At 33.8% G+C, this 20770-nt stretch overlaps 1 protein-coding gene across 3 annotated transcripts; it reads left to right on the forward strand.

Moving 5' to 3' along the window:
- Positions 1 to 1644: 1644 nt before the first annotated feature.
- Positions 1645 to 19880, forward strand: LOC115443777 (protein rolling stone). 3 transcript variants are annotated; one of them, XM_030169337.2, is made up of 5 exons: positions 1645 to 1773; positions 7444 to 7810; positions 13174 to 13284; positions 13702 to 13897; positions 18975 to 19880. In XM_030169337.2, exons 2-5 carry the CDS (start codon positions 7516 to 7518, stop codon positions 19168 to 19170), a joined length of 798 nt encoding a protein of 265 aa, XP_030025197.1. In that variant the 5' UTR covers positions 1645 to 1773; positions 7444 to 7515; the 3' UTR covers positions 19171 to 19880. The 3 variants fall into 3 exon arrangements, with proteins under 3 accessions (XP_030025197.1, XP_030025198.1, XP_030025196.1); XM_030169338.2 differs by lacking the exon at positions 1645 to 1773 and adding an exon at positions 1808 to 1884; XM_030169336.2 differs by lacking the exons at positions 1645 to 1773; positions 7444 to 7810 and adding an exon at positions 8606 to 9167.
- Positions 19881 to 20770: the final 890 nt, after the last annotated feature.

The following is a 20770-nucleotide window of genomic DNA, read 5'->3' on the forward strand; positions in this document are numbered from 1 at the left end:
TATGTTATAAAATAACAATTTAATTGATATTCTGGACTGTTAGAAAAAAAGCTTTTATATAAAACAAAGAATTTGGTAATTTCAGCCATATTTGTATTTATTACAGATCATAAAAAATTGCTAGTAATGTTTAGCAGTGAATGATTTGACGGCGTTCAGCTACTTTTGTAGTTCAATTATGTCAAGTTGTTTTGTATTTAAATTAATCAGTAACTTATGGTAAATGATAATGATTAGGAAATATTGGAAACAAATTATGTTCAACGAGTTCTGTTGCTGACTGTACCTAATGCCGCAACTAGAGTGATGACATTGGCTCTCAAGCAAAGGCCGCAGACCTTGGGGACGTTAAAATTATCAGACCAATCCAAGACCAAGTTTTGGATCATGAATATCGCATGACAATTAGTAGCATACATATTTCGTATACATACAAAGTAATTTACCGAGTCTACGCATGTTTGTTCACTCACCTTACTAGATACATATTTATATAAGCCTAATGACATTTTGTCAAGCAATTTTAAAAAATAAACAAAGAGACTCACCTAGCGCATAAAATACTAGTAGGTACTCGTTAGTGGCAAAATAAATAAAATAAAAGAGGTGTTTACGTGGAAATTATAATAAACAAGTCATGTCAGTACAGTCTTCAAACCTGATGCAGATGCAGTGCGAGGAGTACCTCGCCGTAGCGAACGCCGCCTTAGTAGGTACGTAAATACTGAAGTTTTAGTTGCATTTTTGTCCCATCGAAAGCTATGTTTTCAGAGATCAATAAAGAAACTCAAGAAGTAGCTTTTTGACCGCCATAAAGTTTGTTTCAGAACATATCATAAAAAACAAATTTAACATTGTTAAACAGTCGGCAACAAGTTAATAATACGTGACGATGATTAAGCTTAAGGATTATACAACCAATGACGAATTTAAAATTCCATTTTTTTCCGTAATGGGAAATAAATTATTAATTGGAATACCTAGAAAAAATCTATAAACCTCTGTAGTAAAAATAATCAAGCAAAATTAATGAAGAAAACCAACAAGAACACACAATTGAATGACATTTTCTTGAACCCAACCGGATTTTTTGTCAAGCGTGATAAAATGTTAGCTAGCCGTTTCCACGATTTTGTTTGCATCAATTAAATAAAATATTCTACTGGATTTGACCAATATATTATAATTCGGTTTTCTTGTTCTTTCCTTGATTGTGTAGCAGCATATGTTTAAGTTTAAGACCGACTAGTCCCGGATTTCAGTTCTAGAACAAAAAAAAATTCGTGAAAATGTTTCTACCACGAATTACGCGTGATTGAATTCTGCAGGGAGGATTAAACAAGGCTACGTTCTGATAATAAAAAAATATGTTGGATGTAGATCCCTAAACAGTAGTTAAGACTCAAGATCCCTAGAATGACAACTCTATGTACAACATCAAGTACATGGAAAGGCTGGGAGTGGGCCTATAAAATTACTTAAGTTAAGTATACCTAATACTTACAAAAACAAACAAACATACAGCACTACTCAAAAGTAATCACATTTGTTTTGCTTTTAAGAACGAGTTTAGTATTCAAGTTCAAGTGTGTATATACATAATATCGCCTTGAGAGCGCCTTGGTTGAACGTCCGAACCGCAAGCAGCGACAGCATCCACGTTAGTCGCGCGACACACGCGCGCTAAAACACGCGCACATACGAGATAGACGCGAACACTTCCCGAAAATAAACACGATATATAAAATAGTGCGTGTGTTAAATCACAAGCAGGTACTGGATTTTAATATTTTGTCGGTGCTTCGATTATTCGTTTAACAGGAAATGGTCCATTTATAGATAAAAAAAAACTGGTTTACGTTGAGTAAATTGTAATCAATAAAGGTTGGTATGTAAAAAAAAAACAGACTAACGATTTAATGTTTTATAGAAGCGAAATGTAATAATACGAATTCTAATTATAATTTACTGCAAAAACTATTTCAATAATTAAACAAGAAGGCTAGTAATGTATTTTTTATAATATAATAATTATATATTATTTACGTATTAATGCTATTACGGCTAGCAGTTCAATGCAATTGCACTGTATTTAAGAATAGTTCTAAAATATTACATCAAAGAAGTTAATATTCGGAATTTTTAATATAAATACATGTTTGAAGACGTACTTTAATTTATTCATTCACTTTTGCATTTTTTATGTAAACTTCTCTAAAAAAATTTCCCGAAAATAAATTATATATTAGATATGCGAAGATATTCTAAACGTACTGCTCTTTTAAGATCCTACTTCTGATGAAGGAATTATGTGAAATAGATTAAAAATACCATTCAGAATAACCTACATAAAACGCAATCAATTTTGCTAACAGCATTTAGTGGAGACGCATCTAATACATCTACATCCACGCCTATTTCAGCTCGATTTTATTTAGTGGGGTGAGTTTATCGCCATATCGAACATAAGTTTTAATCGTAAGTAAATGGCGAGCTGTTTTTTGAGGTACAATTTTCCAATAGTCACGCGACTAGAGAATCTAACTCAGAAACTATAATTGACGTCATAAGTAGATGTACTAACTATGCTACACACTGACAGTACTAACATTACTCTAGGTAATATCTAAAACGTATCAATATAATATACATCGTTCATCCAGTTCGCCTTCTCCTGTAAAAATTTTAACAACTAGAATTCATAGTCTCTTGTTTTTTTAAGCCGATTAAAAATAAGTTTTTGTTTATTAAATTTACTTACATTCACTCATAATATACAATCAACTGTCAAGACGATGTGGGCAATCAAAAATGTTTACTCAAAGTTTGAATTTTCCTCTGGAAATAATATTAACAAATTACCTTACAAGTATTGTTAGTTCAAGCAATGCAGTGATCAGTATTACATTAAATAGATTCTGTACTTTCACACCCACTGAACGACACGCACCGATCGTGTCGGAGTTATTATCTTCACGATAACTAATTATTGCAACCATTGTTAACGCCATGCAACTCATTTAAATGCCATTATGTGCGCGTTTCTTTAATATATTCTAGATTTTTTCACCTGAGCCTTAGAAATGATCGTGTTATAAATGAGGCGAATAGTATTTTTTATTGGAGTTCCCTGCGATGTTATCAGTTTCACCCTGAAAGGTAGCTGAACTATAAAAATACTTAACATTAATTCCACCTACAATAAATGTCGTTCACTGACCTTTAAACGCTAGAAATACCCGATTAAATTTTCTCATGTCCCTGAAAAGGAAAATATTTCTTTGCCAAGCTACAAGTCAAACGAATATTTTACTTTCGGTCATTAAATACACTTAGAAAAAAAACAAATGCGGCTTAGTTTGTGCAAAGATAGAATAAAAGAATTGGACTACGATACAAGTAAAGTTTTTATTTGCGTTTCCAGGTCAAGGAATTTAATTGCGCAATATTTATAACTCGGAAACAAATCTTCGCCCCAAATTGTGGGACAAAATCGCGACACGAACAACCTTGTTGTTCGCAATAGTTCGAACATACATTTGATGTCTGGTCTTGGTCACTATACGATGTATGGCCGGAATCTTCCAGGTTCTTGGCAAGAATTAAGGCATTCCGCATCTTAAATTTTTTTGGCAACTCTGTCATGTGCGCAATGGTGCCAGATGCGGCAGTCGGTACACGACGCTCAACAATTATTTCTTAGTGTATTTATTAACAATTACATTCTAGTTTTATACGCGTCTCAGCCAACATCCACAACAACATCTTTTCCCGAAATAAAAGTCCCACGTCAATGTATTGCGATATAAAATGGCATCAGTTACTACGGGACAAAATATATCGTCTGATTTGGAAAAACATCAGATTCTACAACCAGCCGTCTGGCCTCAACCCCCCTCTGTACGATGCAAAACTGGCAAATCTTGTCAGAAAAACAGCAAGAAATAAAAAGTTAAACATATTTAAAACTGTTTTTTTGTGTTTACGTTGTTGGTGACATTTTGCCGTAAGATCAGTGAAACCAACATAACTTCCACTTACCCCCTAATTGTGGTAGCGATAGCGACATATTAATGTATAAATAAAAAAAAGAATTGATAAGTACTAAAGAAACTTTTGGTTAAATTACGGGTAACTTTAAATACGCAGTGCGAGTTCCATTATCTAGCGAGTATTGTGGTTAGACAACCGACTCAAATATCTATATCAGGTTGATATCAAGACTACATAAATATAAATTTATCTCCATGTGGTTGTAATGATCTGCATCTTTATAATACTGCTTAAATCATTCAGGGGCTCATACTATTTTTTTAAGTTTTTTGAATTGTATCTACACATATTTTTTTTTTCAATATTTTCCGATTGTTGATATCCCTTTGCAAATCGGAATTACGGGCAACTCATGTTAGTAAAACTCATATAAAGTATCAATGCGCCTGAACAGTCGTATCGAACCCACTACCTTCCAATCAATAAGCCCATATCCATCGTCACTAGACCAAGGATATTTACCATACGAATAACGATCGATATAATGTATCACATATAAGAATTAAACTTCAGAATAGAAATGATGACCTCTATTAAAATGTGCATTAATCTTCGCAAATAACACTAAAAATATCACCAAGTTATACAAAATATTAATTTGATTTTTCTTGATTGTACTCATATAAACATCTTCATCTTTCGAAAATTTGATAGAATGTAAACTTTATCTATTTATGTCTAACTTATATGCATACACATTAAATTATATAATGAAATCTGCCCAATGGCGGATGTTTAGAAACAATAATTTATATACATGATAATATATATCCGTAATTATCAAGAGTCCTTCGTTCACACCGAACTCGGTATAGCTTTAAGGTCAGGATAATAAGAACGCATTTTCCTCGTTTTCTAATACCCTTGGATTCATTTATAAGTCTATGTTTACATCAAATGCTACGTTTCACAACAATATTATAATAATAACATTCTGTGTTTTAGTCAGATAAACGGATTTGCCTTTCACTGTTCCAACCTAGAACTTTATCTTTTTATGATTCAATTTTTGACCCGTACATGCTCAATTATGTAGTGTCAACCTCCCGGGCGAATTTATAACGCTGGGTTCGGGCCATGGTCTAACGTCATAGGTCATAAAAATTGGGGTAAAAATACAATAATAAAACAATAGTAGATTCGTAAAATACGACTTGACAGTCATATCTGTCATCAACAATCACGGACATATATTTCTTTGCCATATTAAAAGTAACATGACCATTAAAATGGATCAAAATAAAACCTAGCAAAAATTACGTAACCATATTATGATTCAATACAAACCTCTTAATGTGGTCTACCATAATTATAGAACCCATTAAAATGACATAAAGTCGTTTAAGGTCAACCTTCGCACGTGTGTGTGGAAAATCTAAATTTTATGAGTGTAACTAAATAGTTAACCTCTTACATGCACTGTAACAATTGTTACGACTTTTACTTAACTTTATTATTTATATATTATGTACAATGTATTCGAACATATGTTGGGTGTGATATAAGTCAAGTTATAAGTTATAAAAACAAATTTAAATCGTTTTTGTCATACGTGAAAATGTGTATCGCGACGACCTTACTTTGTACTAGATAAAAGCAGCTGAAAGAAGTTTCCACTCTAAAGAATTTACGTACTAGAACACATCATAATCTAAAATCAATAGTAACTAATATCTATATTGTAATTCAATACGTACATATTTTTAAATTGATTCATGTTGAAAATAGTTGATAAAAATACTTTGAAAAAACAAATAATTTAATAAATGCTAATTAGGTATCGTTTAGCAAACTGTCATGCATGATATCAAAATTGCAGGTATTTTTATAATCACCATAATAAAAGTATAGGCCTTGTGAAGTTGCAAAATATTTAATAACTGCGAACAATACTCAAATCTGTAATATTAATAATCTTCTTCGATTGCTGCCTTGACTTTTATCATCTTTGGTATTCATAAAGTCTTACTTACTATTGAAACTACATTTCACATCACCGCATTTAAATCTAATGAGTAAATAACGTACGTACGTTATTATTATATCATTTATTTACTTTATTAACATAGGTACGTTATTTACGTAAGATAATATAAGATATGACCAATAACAGGTGTAATTGGTCATAGCTTAGAGTTTAATGTAATATGTTGATAAATTATCAGATATTCAATAATGCACCCAAGATCTTAAAGAAATATTTATATAGGTGAAGTAAAAGGCATAATAAACAAAGTAACAAGTTCGCTTAGAGTAATATAATTATAAGAAATGATTAATCGTCCAATAAAAGTTATTCATCAAATAAATTATAACCTGACTGAATATAAAAGTCTTTATATTGTACAGGTATTAATTCTAATTCGTTGGTGTTGTACTTTATCGGTCGAATAAATTTTATCTGATGACTGAAAAATCAGCCTGTAAATTATCACAATCAATACGCTTGTCAGTCTTTAATAATAATAATAATATCAGCCCTGTATTATATACTTGCCCACTGCTAAGCACGGGCCTCCTCTACTACTGAGAGGGATTAGGCCTTAGTCCACCACGTTGGCCTAGTGCGGATTGGTAGACTTCACACACCTTCGAAATTCCTATAGAGAACTTCTCAGATGTGCAGGTTTCCTCACGTTTTTTTCCTTCACCGTTAAAGCGAACGATAAATTCACAAAGAATAGACACATGATTTTTTAGAAAAGTCAGAGGTGTGTGCCCTTGGGATTTGAACCTGCGGACATTCGTCTCGGCAGTCCGTTGCACACCCAACTAGGCTATCGCCGCTTGTCAGTCTTTATCAAGAGCTAATCTGTGACTATATTCCGGTCCCCACGAGATACGAAAATTCCTTTATACCAATAGATGAATTGTATGTTGTGAATCCCACAAAACCTTATCTCGATACATATTTACGAATCACACGCACAGGTCTCTCGAACCCCCGGCCTCTTGTTTCACAACCGGCTTGCCGTCCGCTGCATCGCGGATACTATCGAAACGAAATTAACTGAGCTATTTCCTAATATAGAATACACCTTGCTTTTCTCTTTGTTTTGTTTGTTTCTGCTTTGTTTCTTTTATATGTGACCCGTAACATATAATTTATCATATTTTTTTAAATAAGAAATAAAAATACAATTGCTTTCTGGGACTTAACGGAAACCTATAACTTGGAAACAAAAATGTACAGGGTTTTAAAGACATCGAGACCCTGAACTTACTTCTAAGCATTTTGGTATTGACCACTATATTTCATGGGCTGCAGTTTTACTAACGTATGCCTCAAGGTAACACGGGCTGAGTAAACATACGACCCAACATTTTATGAGTGACATCGACCATGAACGTGTTGTGAATTTTTCCTAGATTTTGTTGTCTTGTCCACAGATGCGGCTGCAAACATATTAAGGGTTACGCAACAGCTGATTAAACACAACATATTTACCGATTGCAAACAAAATGATCCAATTGTCTTGGAAGCACGGCTTATATTGCATTACTGGCCTACTTGGCAGTGGAAATGAAAGTATAGAACAGTTTAGAAAATCCAGTTTTAGAAATGTGTCGCCCTTGTGTTGGAGAGTGCCTATTCTTCTGTGGGCATCCGTGGTCACATTTTGGTCAATGGCTTTCTTTTGGGGTCCCACGGAAATGTTCCTCCTGTACATGACGCACTGGGGACTGCTGTTCGTCGTGATGGAATCTCTATTTGGCATCATAGTAGCTGTTAAGAAACCACAAGGCCACTCACCAGGTACGCTATGTTCATTAATAACTCTCATCCGAACCGTTGTTGCGCTACTAATTGTTATTGCATAGACTTTGTTTCATATTGCGTCCTGTGAACGTTCGTATTGCTAATGACAACACGCCCACAGCCGGTGGATATGTCACTGTCAGGCTACAGTAGATATTCGCGTCTAAATCTGTCGCGCATCAAACAACTGGGACGCATGCGACTGATCTTAAAATTTCTTCAATAGCCAATATCCACGAAGATAGATCAAAGAATTATTTTGTGTTCAAAGTACAAAAGCAATCATTTATAACACAATACCTTCATAAATCTTTTTGCGTGATTCTCTATACAAAGAGAATTTATAACTAATAATGCTCGATAACAATAATTACGTTCCTTAACTAGTTCCGCCAAGTCAAGTTCATGTTTGCAATAATTAATATGTAGACAAAGGTGAGCCAACAACATAGTCAGATACAAATATTATTCCCATACTCAATGTAGTACATCTAATTTTCAATGACGACATAAGTCATTATTCTACTGTGGGAAAAACTATACCGATAAAGATCGGTACGCAAGGTACGCCTTACTTACGGTAATTTAATAGCCATTTCAGTTGCGCCATCATTAGTAAATAATCCCAGCTCATTAAAAAAAAATTAAAATTCTAATTGTGATCACCCATTTTTGTTAATTTAGTCACTGAAATAGTAAATTAAAAAGCAATTTACAATTGAACAAAGTAAGTGAGCTGTCGGACCTTGGCTCCACAATAAGAACAAGTTCAGTCGGTCTCTCGTTGCAGATGCAGGCGTTTTCACGCTTCAGTGGCATCGAGCAATTTTCGCAATTCAGTCCAATATCAACATTGCAGACGATCGCTCCTATTTAGTACCGTAATATTTCATTTGATAAAGTTTATCGATAACGTTATGTGCGATTTAATGCAGACATGAACACGCGCCGCACAAAGACCTCAGGAAGTAACGTTATAAAGTGATTGTAGTGCCGTAGTGATCGTGAAACTCAATGTGCGTTCATGTTACTTGTGGCTAAACAATAATGCAGTGGGTAAAAAATCAGTTTCATTGGCGGATGTGTATGTTGGAACACGCGTCTCCGGTTAATTTCTACGTGAGCTGTTGGCAAAGTAACCGCTCGTCTCTGCCGCTGCTATGGCTCAGAAGCGTGCTTCTCTTGTATTCAACGTGCGTGCTCATTGCATCTATGGTCATGCTGCCCTTGACATTGGACATACCTCTCGGCTACTGGTTCATATATCTAACACACTGGGGTTTGCTACTAATTGTTCTCACTGAAGCGTTTTCTACTGCCGTTTCAGCATATGCTTACTTTAAAAAGCCTATTGGTACGCATTTCTTTTTCTTAATTTGTTTAAGTCTGTGTTATGTATATGCAATTTCTTATCCTGTAAGAGATTTGATAGGACGGCCCAGGAAGGATATCATAAATTCCTCTGGCATTGTGTATTGTCTCCATGATAAAAGACACGTACCAAAAGCGGAGATCACGTCCCGCCTCCCGTGACGGTCGGTATCGCGACCTCCGACACATAGAGCGGACCTTGTCATTTTTCTAAGCCTCATCTCATTAACCTATGAGCGAAAGGTACAACAATAATTGTATTGTTTGTAAATGTCAAGGGAATTATGTCGAATATTTTTTGTCAATGTAATTAATATCATATTTGTTTGTTTGTAGTTGACGACTTTCTGTTTGAAACACGTTAGTTTTTACTCTAGAATTGCAGAGATTTCAAGATAGTATTTCGCTAGCTAAATAAACTATTCAAAGGTGTGCTTACGCCGAAGGGGTAGGCAGAGGCGCAACTGGTGCACCCCCATTACACCATGCATATTTCGTCCCGTGATGTTATCTATCACCTATGTAATCTAGCGCCATATGGGGCACAAATTCCAGACTCCAGAATGATACAGAGTAGAAAAACCCAGTATCACTTTACCCGATGCGAGAATCGAACCCTTAACACTGCAGTCGCACTGCAATACAAATACACTACCAAGGCATATAAAATTTTCATACATTACAATTGAACTACACCTAGCGAAATAATCAGATTCCATTATTTTCTTTTTAGCTAATCAGAACTGCTGTTAATAAAAATACTAGCCATAAACATCACAAATCATGACATAAAATTTAATTCAAGTTACTTTATTTATAGCCACTCTGCCGCCAGAATAAAAATAACTTAGTGAAATAAAATATGTATAATTCATACAACATAGATAATAGGTATACTTAATGTAAATGTTTCTATGAATTTGACGGACAAACCATAAAATAAACTAAGCTCAGGGTTAAATGGGTTGGTAAACAACGTTATCATTATGTAAATGTTACGAGCTTTTGTCATATAAGGTTATACTTATCACATAGATAAATAGTTTAACAAATATACAAAAATATTATGTATATTATATTTATCTAAGTGATGAGTACCTTTCTTATATTGTAGTATTATTATTCGGAATATACACGTATTTATATATTATGTTAGTGGATATGTCATGTCTCTGGTAAACAACGCTATCATTACCAATTCAACGCTATGGCATATAAGGGTATACTCATAATACATAGATAACTAGTTAAACAAATCGACAAACATAATATTATGCACTTTGTCTTTGTATTGACATTTTAAATATGTCTGAATGTTTATGTTATATTAGATGATATGTAGTGTTTTCGTTATAGTTTGGGCGCCCTGTTACGTCTACTAGGGCATATCCGTCTTTTATCAATTATGGGCATTCTAATCGAAAAATAGCTTCGGTAGCCGTGTAAGTAAAAGACTCAATAAATCCCCTATTTATCTATACAACTTTTAAAGCTGTTCTATAATTAGAACGCCCGTAATTGCAGAAAGACGGATTTACCCCCGTAGACGGAAAAGGGCGCCCCGACCATGTTTCTAACTTCGGGAGAAAATTATAATATAACAAACCGCGATAAAATCTTTAAAGTATTTTCATTTGAATTTATTTTAATATTATTTTTCTTTTAAATCTTAATTATTCATAATATTCTCTTAATAAAATGTACGTATTAAAAAAATATTAGGTAATTATTTTATTTATAAATTATTATAATAATAAGTTAAATAAGTTTTGCGTTCTCCTTTAGCTATTTATATTTGCAACTGATAACGTGACATAAAAACAAGTTACCGACTAGTTACGATTTCAGAAATTAAATTATGGTCTTACGGTTCATTTACTTACAAATATATAAAATAAACATGCATATATGTCATATTTGTTGGAAATTATAAGTGGTAATGAGAATGTTTCACAAAAGAGTAAAGTCTAATCTGTGCTAATATTACTTACTAGCTTCCGCCCGCAGCTTCGCCCGCGTGGATTTCGGACTTTAAAAATGGAGGAGATGCTCAATTTGTCGGGATGTTTTTTTAATGTATGGTGGTATGCAGGTGGTCCGATTGTCCGGTCAGGGTCTGTTGATGGGATCCTGGTGAAATCGAAGGAACTCCTCTAATATTATAGACAAACCTATGAAGATTTCGGTATTTTATATAGCATAGCTGTTGTCCGCGACTTCGTCCGCGTTTCCGTCGTTTTTCGTAAAAAAAAGTAGCCTATGTCCTTCCTCACGGTTCAGTGGTTTTGATGTAACAGACTGATTAACTTTCGTATTTTAGTAGGGTAGTGTAGGGTAATATAATATGTCAATCCACAATACTGTTGAAAATATCGCAATACGGAACCGTACAATATTATTGTTAATACCTGTGCCCGCGACGCCGTCAGCGTCTGAGAGTGTTATAAGCTTCGAACTGCTAAGCTATCGGGAGTTACACGTGTTATTGTGAGTCAACCATAAAAGATAGACATATGCTGTCGTGGGATATTTTTTATATAATTTTAAGGAGAACATTTCCGTCATACATGATTTCTGTGTAGCTTTAACCATTAAGGTTGCACACGCGACGGAAGCTTAAAAAATGGAGTAACTTCTCCCGTTTTCCCAACATTTCCCTTCACTGCTCTGCTCCTATTAATTGTAGCGTGATGAAAAGTATACTATAACCAGCTCAGGAGTATGAAAAATAATTGTACCAAGTTTCGTTAAACTCTGTCGAGTAGTTTTTGTTTCTATAACGGTTATACAGACAGACAAACAGACAGACAAAAATTTTACTAATTGCATTTTTGGCATCAGTGTCGATCCCTAATCACCCCCTGATAGTTATTTTGGAAATATATTTCATGTACAGAATTGACCTCTCTACAGATTTATTATAAGTATATAGAAGATAAAAAGCTTAAGTCTGCAATACTAATGCGGTGTTGAAAATTCTTTCCGTACTAGGTTTGTATTATCCGTTTTCTTGGCATTTTTGACGTATGTTTATTGAACCGCTTAAATCGACATCAACTTATCCGTTATAGTTATAATTTTTTTATGCTTACTGGTTATACGCTACTTAGTATCCCAAGAAAGGACGTTAATGACGGAACTGCGAGCAAAATCTAGTCTATACTTATAATAAATCTGTAGAGAGGTCAATTCTGTACATGAAATATATTTCCAAAATAACTATCAGGGGGTGATTAGGGATCGATACTGATGCCAAAAATGCAATTAGTAAAATTTTTGTCTGTCTGTCTGTCTGTCTGTCTGTCTGTATAACCGTTATAGAAACAAAAACTACTCGACGGATTTTAACGAAACTTGGTACAATTATTTGTCATACTCCTGTGCTGGTTATAGTATACTTTTCATCACGCTACAATTAATAGGAGCAGAGCAGTGAAGGGAAATGTTGGGAAAACGGGAGAAGTTACTCCATTTTTTAAGCTTCCGTCGCGTGTGCAACCTTATTGGTTAAAGCTACACAGAAATCATGTATGACAGAAATGTTCTCCTTAAAATTATGTAAAAATATCCCACGACAGCATATGTCTATCTTTTATGGTTGACTCACAATAACACGTGTAACTCCCGATAGCTTAGCAGTTCGAAGCTTTCTCATTATGTTTGTCAAAAAAGAATCATAGAAATCGGTATAGAAACACCAAAGTTATACATAAAATACGCTAATAATAAGCCATCATGCGTGAATACTGAATCATGCTATAAGGATTATTTTTGTATATATATAAGGTCGCGAACGCACAGGCAGGCGGCTTGCTTGGCACCTAGAGGCTAGCGAATCACGTAGCGAGTAGCTTCGTAAAACGAACATTCTCGAACGTTCGCGACCGGCTCCATTTTTGAAGTCCGAAATCCACGCGGGCGAAGCTGCGAGCGGAAGCTAGTCTAGAATATAATTGAAGTGAAAATATCGTAATTTTAACTGTTTTCAGATGCAACATTTGGACTGCCATGGTACGTGAAGACGTACTGGGTTCTGTACAACATATCCATCCCCGTGGCGTTTCTCATCACTGTGTTCTACTGGGGCATTTTGAAAACGTGTGAGTGCTTAATCATTTGTCACAAGGTCGATAATTAATCAAACTCGTAACTAAACTTAAGTTTTAACATTTGCAATAAGAAGTGATAGGTTTCAATATCTTAAAAAATGCCATTAATGTAGTAAATGTGTCACCCCATAATAAACCGGCCTATGCTTTCTACCAAATTACTGATTATAAAGAAGCACAAAGAAGACAAACCAATATTAGTTACATTGACAACTGTACGTAACGCATAAGTATTTCTTTATAATTAAATTAGAACTCGATGAATTCATTTGTATATTGATATAATGCAAATCATGGTATACAGAAGAACCATTAAGAAAGAATCAAGTTTGTCGTATTATAATTCGATAGGGCAATCTATACAACCGTCACACCATGAAATACATGTCTAATCCAAATAAATCACAGCCCCGAACACGGTGAACTACGCCCCTAACCCGATCCTGGACGTGATGCTGCACGGCGTGAACTCGGCGGTGATGGTGGTGGAACTGGTGTTCTCGGCGCACCCCAGTCGGCTGATGCACGTCATGCAGCCGCTGTATTTTGCCGGCGCTTACATGCTATTCACTGTCATTTATTACTTCGCTGGAGGAGTTGATCCGTGAGTTATTTTTATTGAATATATGAACAAAGTAGCGGATAGGTCACCTTGTATTGAGCTACTCTCATAACATTTATTAATATATACAATTCAAAAAATATGTATACGCTATCCGTCTTAAGTGAAAGGATCAGGGATTAGGGAAAGTAGAGGGTCGCTTGACCTTGCGGGTGTGTCGCATGCCATGCGAAATGTAGCAGCAAGCTGACATTTCACGAAGGATGTCTTGAAACTGTATTTCCCCGATCAAGCCGGAAATGACAGCATAGCATGGCTTTACCGCATTCAAAAAGAGTAGTTGGAAAATCTTATAATACAAATAATATCGATAAAAGTAGACACCATCCCACAAAGTAAAAGTGCCACTGTTCAAATATTTAGGCTGGATGCCAGCGCGGCGGCCGGAATACTAGCTGTTCCTGATACAACAGGTGGCCAACATGTCGATATTCCATTTGTTTTACTCGGCAACACATAGCAACATTTAGTTATATGAAGAAGTATGTTATTGAAAATGCTGTTACATTTAATTTAATGTTATAATTTTAAGTCACCATATAAGTTTACTAAATAAAATAAATAAAGAGTCATTTTTACACGAAGTAAGAAATACATCATAGCGTTTCACGGTCGTTTACGAATATATAGTAGACATTTTATATCCTGATATGAACGTCGGGATTATTGCCTTATTAGATAACGCTGTATATACTACGCGATACTGATTGTGTATGCAATGATAAAACTACAACGCCTACAGCTTATTTTATTAAAGAACGGATTAAACATCAGTATTTATTTTAATGAGATCTCTTATCTCTGTATGTTGCAGAAAACATATCTGGTTATCAAAAACAGTATATTTATTATTATCTACTAAAGAAGTAGGTCAGAGCCTAAACGCGTGTCGAGACGTGGAGGCGCCAGGCATCTGAAATAAACAGGCGTCTGATCAAAGCTCTGCCGTCGTAACATCTTTCGTTATTATATACTCGGAATGATGCTAAAGCCAAAAATAAGCAGAAGCGTCTTCGGCTTAATTATTGTTAGCATCGATTAAAAATAGAGTGACATTCAACATCATTACAGATGCGCTTACATAAACCAATTATAATATGCGTTATTAAAACGGACTATTTTGTCGCACAATCCTGCAGTGGCGAAGAATGAATTTTTACGCAATGGAACCCGATACGATGTATAAGTAAGGTGCGTTGGGGTTAAATCGGACGCTTTTTCAACGTGTTAAACAGTGTTCTCGAAATATTTTTTTACAAGAATTCTATTTGAGTTTTCATAATGAATCATTAACTTAGCTATATGTTATTAAATATATTAAATGGTATATATTTTTTCGATTTCTTAAATATAACAGTTAATGTTTTATAAGGCTTTAAAAAAGTACCATACTATTAGAAATGTGTGAGAAAGATAGGACCTTCACAGGTATAGTTCGGACTACTATCTAAAACCGTCTATGTTAAAGGGATCCTAAAATCCATAAAAAGAGTATATTCTGATCTAGATAGTCATTTATAAACATTCAAAAAAATCATAAAAAAATTGTAAAATATTTTTAGAAGCGAACTTTATTTTTTTTAATAGTTCTAAACATACGATCTTACCCCACTTGAGTGACACTGTAGATATTTTTAAAAATATTCGAAGAAATTGTACATACACGTTTAAATAAATAACAAATAAACAAAATCGATCATTCACCTGAGCTAAAAAAAAATACATAATTACTGAGTTCAGACGTTCACGTGTATAAATTTTGACACAAACTTGCAATATTTTACAAGTGCTAGATTGAACGATTTTTATCCGTTCTTTAACGACAAATAATTGTATGCGTAAAAATCGGATCTCAGGGAATATAAGTACGTGTTTCGACAAATTTGAATAAACAAGTCACAAGATTTATTTCTTTTATGATACTACATAATTACAAAATTAATTGAAAACAGTAAATACTAAATTAAAATTAGGCAAATTCTTGCATGGGGTTAATCCGGATCTGCCAGGGAACGACGAAATACCGATATTCTGTTTGTTAGCACCGTAAACATTATTTACTTGACGGATTCACTCATGCGAACTAGTGGAATGTAGGGAACAAGATGGGGTCGCTGGTAGTGTTGTCCGAAAACAAAAATTATAACACAATAGCGAGTTATTTGATTTATACGATGTTACACCTCCTACGATCTTACCCCAACGCGCTTTACTAATAGAGATAAATGATGTTTAAAAATCGTTCTAATGATAATTAATTTTTCATAAATTGCGAAAGGCAAGCCCGCAGGAGTCGGGTCATATGGACCCTTTGCCATTTCTACCCTATTAATATTATCCTACTATCCTACAATACATATTTTATAAGTATGAAAGCTAATGAGGACTTTCTATGTTTGTAAAATATTTCGATTAAATTTGACACACAGATAGACCAATTCCTGGCTTTATAGGCAACTGTTTATTCCGGCAAATTGTTCAATGGCACATTGACTCTAATAAAATGTTATATATTACAAGCACTACCAGTATAACATATATTTTACATTCTTTAAGCAGTTACGCAACAGAATTTTAGAAACCATGAAAACTCTTGAATAAATTCATAATATTAAATATATTTACATAAACAAACTTATTAAATAAGATGCAAAGAATAAAAGTCAGGGACCTCTCGTGATCTAATAGTGCACTCGGAGTGTCGCAAGAATGACAATGTGTAAACTAGTGACGGAGCTATCGGGTTAGAGGTCACGCCGATACTCAACGATACCCTTGACATCAATGTTAAATCTTAACTATTTTCAGTTTCATATTAACATCCTAGATAAACAAAACTTTCATCATTGTAGATTATTCGCGATATCCTGAAGCCTTTATTACTTCTATCCTTTCGTAAGATTAAGTCGTAAAATACAGTTTAGTACTGATTACAATTCGCGATATATGATAGTCCTTACTGTGCTCCACTAATATCTTTTCCTTTTTTTTAAGACTGTGAAATCGATTTTCGGGATTTAGAAAAACTCACATACCTAAACCGTTGGTAGCCCTGAAATTTTTTACTCCAGATTTCCCAACAAACAAGACAAATATTCTAATATAAAAACATAAAAAAATGCATTCGAATAAATTGCCGGTCTAGTTTTTCTAGATTTGTAGCAGTTTGAAGACATACAAAATGTAGAATTCATCTTACTAAATTCAGACCTACTAACATTAACAAACTAACATGAGAAAGGACAATTTGCTTGATTTATTAATGCCATTTTTAACATCTAGATTAAATAATATTTCGTAGACTACCTAGATTAAGTGCAATGACACTTTTTTTAACAATGCAGCCGCAAAGATGTTGGATGTATAGGTACGAGAAACATAGTAAAAAACCAAACTTCTGCGAATTTAACTGTGGTCAAAGTATGACTTTGTTAATTGACTCTTTTGCGTAATGAATCGGTGAAACGTTCAGTACTTTGCCGCTTACTTAAGGTCATTTGGCAAAACATTACTAAGCCGTCATTATGAGGGTTTTGTATTAATAATTATAATTCAGGCGAGAATTATAGATCATCTGTGTCTGAACGCTGAAATACATTTTTTTATTTGCAATTGATATTTTAATGATCTTTTTACCAATTAATCTACATCATTTTCTTGATTATATACTACTTAAAGAGAAGTTGTTCCATATTAAGTTAGTTGCTGCATGCTTGATTAATAAAATGAAACATCATGTAGAATAATTTATTATATAAAATTATTTCTAAAGTTTGCGCTATTTTTACCCAAATGACACAAATCTTTAATTTGCAAAACTACGAAGGATCCTTATAGTAAGGTGTTTAAGAATCGAAGCACACACAATAAGATAAATAAACAACGAATCTCAAGAAGGTACGTTTTAACATCGTTATTGCATTATAGGCATTATGCATGTTCTGTCAAAATTACATTCCTCGACGCTACCAAACAATGACAGCGTATCAAAAGGAATGTTGCGACACCCAACATGTTCTTGGTTAAATCATTAGGCTTTTATAGTACAGCATTCACACATCTATCAATACATCTTAGAAGCATGAAACCGTGGTTATATTGCGCCATAGTGCGGATTATTTTAGAAAAGACCAATCAAAGTTCCATTCATTAAAATCATGGTTTCATAAGGCATGAAGTGGTCATAAAATATTTTGAAGAAATACTTTCGTACTTAAATCAAAAAAAGAATACTGGTTATGGTAATGAACTCCTTTTCCCGCACTTAGCTCGCAGAAAATCGGGCCATTATGGATGACTACTATAAGATGACGTTTTTATTCGGGCGACGAAGCCATAAAGAGACTCTATGAGTAGAATATTTTTATCAAGCTAATGCGCTATCTTGCGTGATTAGCTATCACCTCAAAAGCAGTAGTGGTACTTCAAAAATCGAAATCTGCAGATATTTTTACGTATCTTGATTCTATATTATATTTAGCACTCCAAATCACATATGTACACACATTCCGCTAGTGACATATGTAAAGGAATTTTGCAAACGTTCACGCTTTCTGGCTAATAATATCAGAAAATCTTTTAAGGACATTACCCATCAAGGCTACTGTCGTAAAGCACAGAAAATATCTCTCCATAGTTATTTTACACTAACCAACAGTTAGTTTAATTTAAGTAAACGCTCATATAAGTATAACTAAGATGACATATCTCATATACCATTTAACTTCGTATTTTAGTTATATTTTAAAATAAATACAATAGGTATACATATGTGGATATTATTCGAATATAAATGTTCAATTTTTTTTTAAAATATGTTCAGAATAATTCCGTGAATAATAATTTTAGAGTCGAATCAAAAAAACTGAGCACAAAATAAAACGTATTGAAACACCATACCTACATCCCATTTAGGTTTATTAGCAAGATAATACACATACCTAATTACCTGCTATCAACGTCGACAACTCATGGTCACAATATTGTTGCCACCGTCTTTAGTAATTTCTTAATAAAGTAGTAATTAGCGACTTATTATGCTCTATTCATTAAATTTCAGGTGGGGAAATCCGTTTGTCTACCCCGTCGTGGACTGGTCGAAGCCAGAGCAGACGATGGTGGTCATCACACTGACAGCGCTGTTTCTCGCTCTAATGCATCTAGTCACCGTAGCAGTGGCAACAGTACGTGATAGCATTGCTAAAAGATGCTCAAAGGATACCACAGGCGTTTACAATGACGGATTCAAATATTAGAAGCAGTGTACTTGAATCTTTAAAGGAAGATGTGTTCGTGAAAAAGATGCGCAAGACTTCTAGTGAAAGAAAGACGCAATTTGGATACTTGAGGTTTTAGTAGGAGTTTAAAGTGGTGTGTGAAAGCCAAATGCACCCGGTTGTGGAGACTTTCTAATTGAGAAAGTGTAAACGTTCTTAATTAATGAGACGGGATTAAGCCCCTGGGTTTGAATGCCTTTGAAAAGGCGTATTTGAAAAATAATTCTTGTAACTTAGAGAAAGACATCTGATGTATATTATTTAAGATTCCATGACAAAGACAGAAGTTTATTTAAATTTGCAACGACTGTGACATTGTAAAGATTATCTTGTCTCTATATTTCTTTACATAGAGCAAATTTGTATAATATGAATCTACCTCTACTAATCGCCTATAAAATGCAAATTGAGTTTAGAAGTGGCATAATTATCCTGATTACTTATTATTATGTTAATTTAATTTTGACAATGAATTTAATATCAAAAGATACCATTGTGATTGCGTTAATGCACATCGATATCTCATTATACCATCTGTATTACGTAACACCTATAGTAAAAAAAACATTTGTGATATTACTTTAGTCAATTTAAGCACCAAAATAACAAATATTATAAACTAGGAAGTAAGTTTTGTATTGTAAATACCAATTGTAATAAAGTGTGATGAAAGAATTTGCAAGAATGAATAATGTATGATTACCCAAACCAATAAGTAACAATGTGAAAGACTTTCTTTTGGTCACGTATGTAAATAAGGAATACCCCATCGTAGCAATGACCTCAATACCTGTGGGTATGAAATAATATAGGAAAATCAATATGAAAAATATGGTTAACTGACGTCACAACACCCTTAAACTACCAAGTACCATAATATTAAACACATGTCTTGTGAGTGAAAAGAATTGTTCCTAGACTCCCTCACGCGCTTCAGTTAATGAAGGTCAATAAAAAGTTATCATCATTACTCAAATAGATAAGGTATAATTTCCGCGCTCCATATAATTAACTGGTTTTTGTTAACGTTCGTCGGTAATCTATGTTTTTTTTTTATCGCGACTAGCTAACAACGTTTAATTCTATAATAAATAGTCCTTCTACCTTGAACGAGGCAATATCTATGTATTTACAATTTACCATATTTTTGAAAAAAATATATTTTTATTATTTCAGTTTATTAAGACATATTCTATTGAAATTTATAATATATATCAAATATATACCTCCGTGGATGTGTTTGATACTGAATTATTACCTATTATGAGCTACATATGACGTACCTATAATCTCAATATTTTATAAAAAAAAATCATCAATCATGTCCGGCTGATAACGTTTGATCCGAACTAACTGTGAAAATTGGTAATTCTTCCATCAAATAGAAAAATCTATTAAGTATGTGTTTTAGAAAAGTAATATAATTATTTGATCAAATAACCTATATTCTATTTTAAAATTCATATAGGCTAATCAGCTAAAGCAATATAACTAATCAATGAATCATGGAAAACAAAGGCGCGACCAAGGATAAGTCGTGTTTTTGATAGATTCACTTTAAGGAAATATTCGATGCGTA

This window comes from Manduca sexta, chromosome 25 (assembly GCF_014839805.1).
Source record: "Manduca sexta isolate Smith_Timp_Sample1 chromosome 25, JHU_Msex_v1.0, whole genome shotgun sequence".
NCBI lineage: Eukaryota > Metazoa > Arthropoda > Insecta > Lepidoptera > Sphingidae > Manduca > Manduca sexta.

Bases quoted from the DNA above. Each gene is read 5' to 3' on its own strand.
- LOC115443777 (XM_030169336.2), top strand. From the start codon at position 8,861: ATGCAGTGGGTAAAAAATCAGTTTCATTGGCGGATGTGTATGTTGGAA. The intron at 9,168-13,173 runs GTACGCATTTCT...AACTGTTTTCAG, and splicing joins TTACTTTAAAAAGCCTATTG to ATGCAACATTTGGACTGCCA. The intron at 13,898-18,974 runs GTGAGTTATTTT...ATTAAATTTCAG, and splicing joins TTCGCTGGAGGAGTTGATCC to GTGGGGAAATCCGTTTGTCT.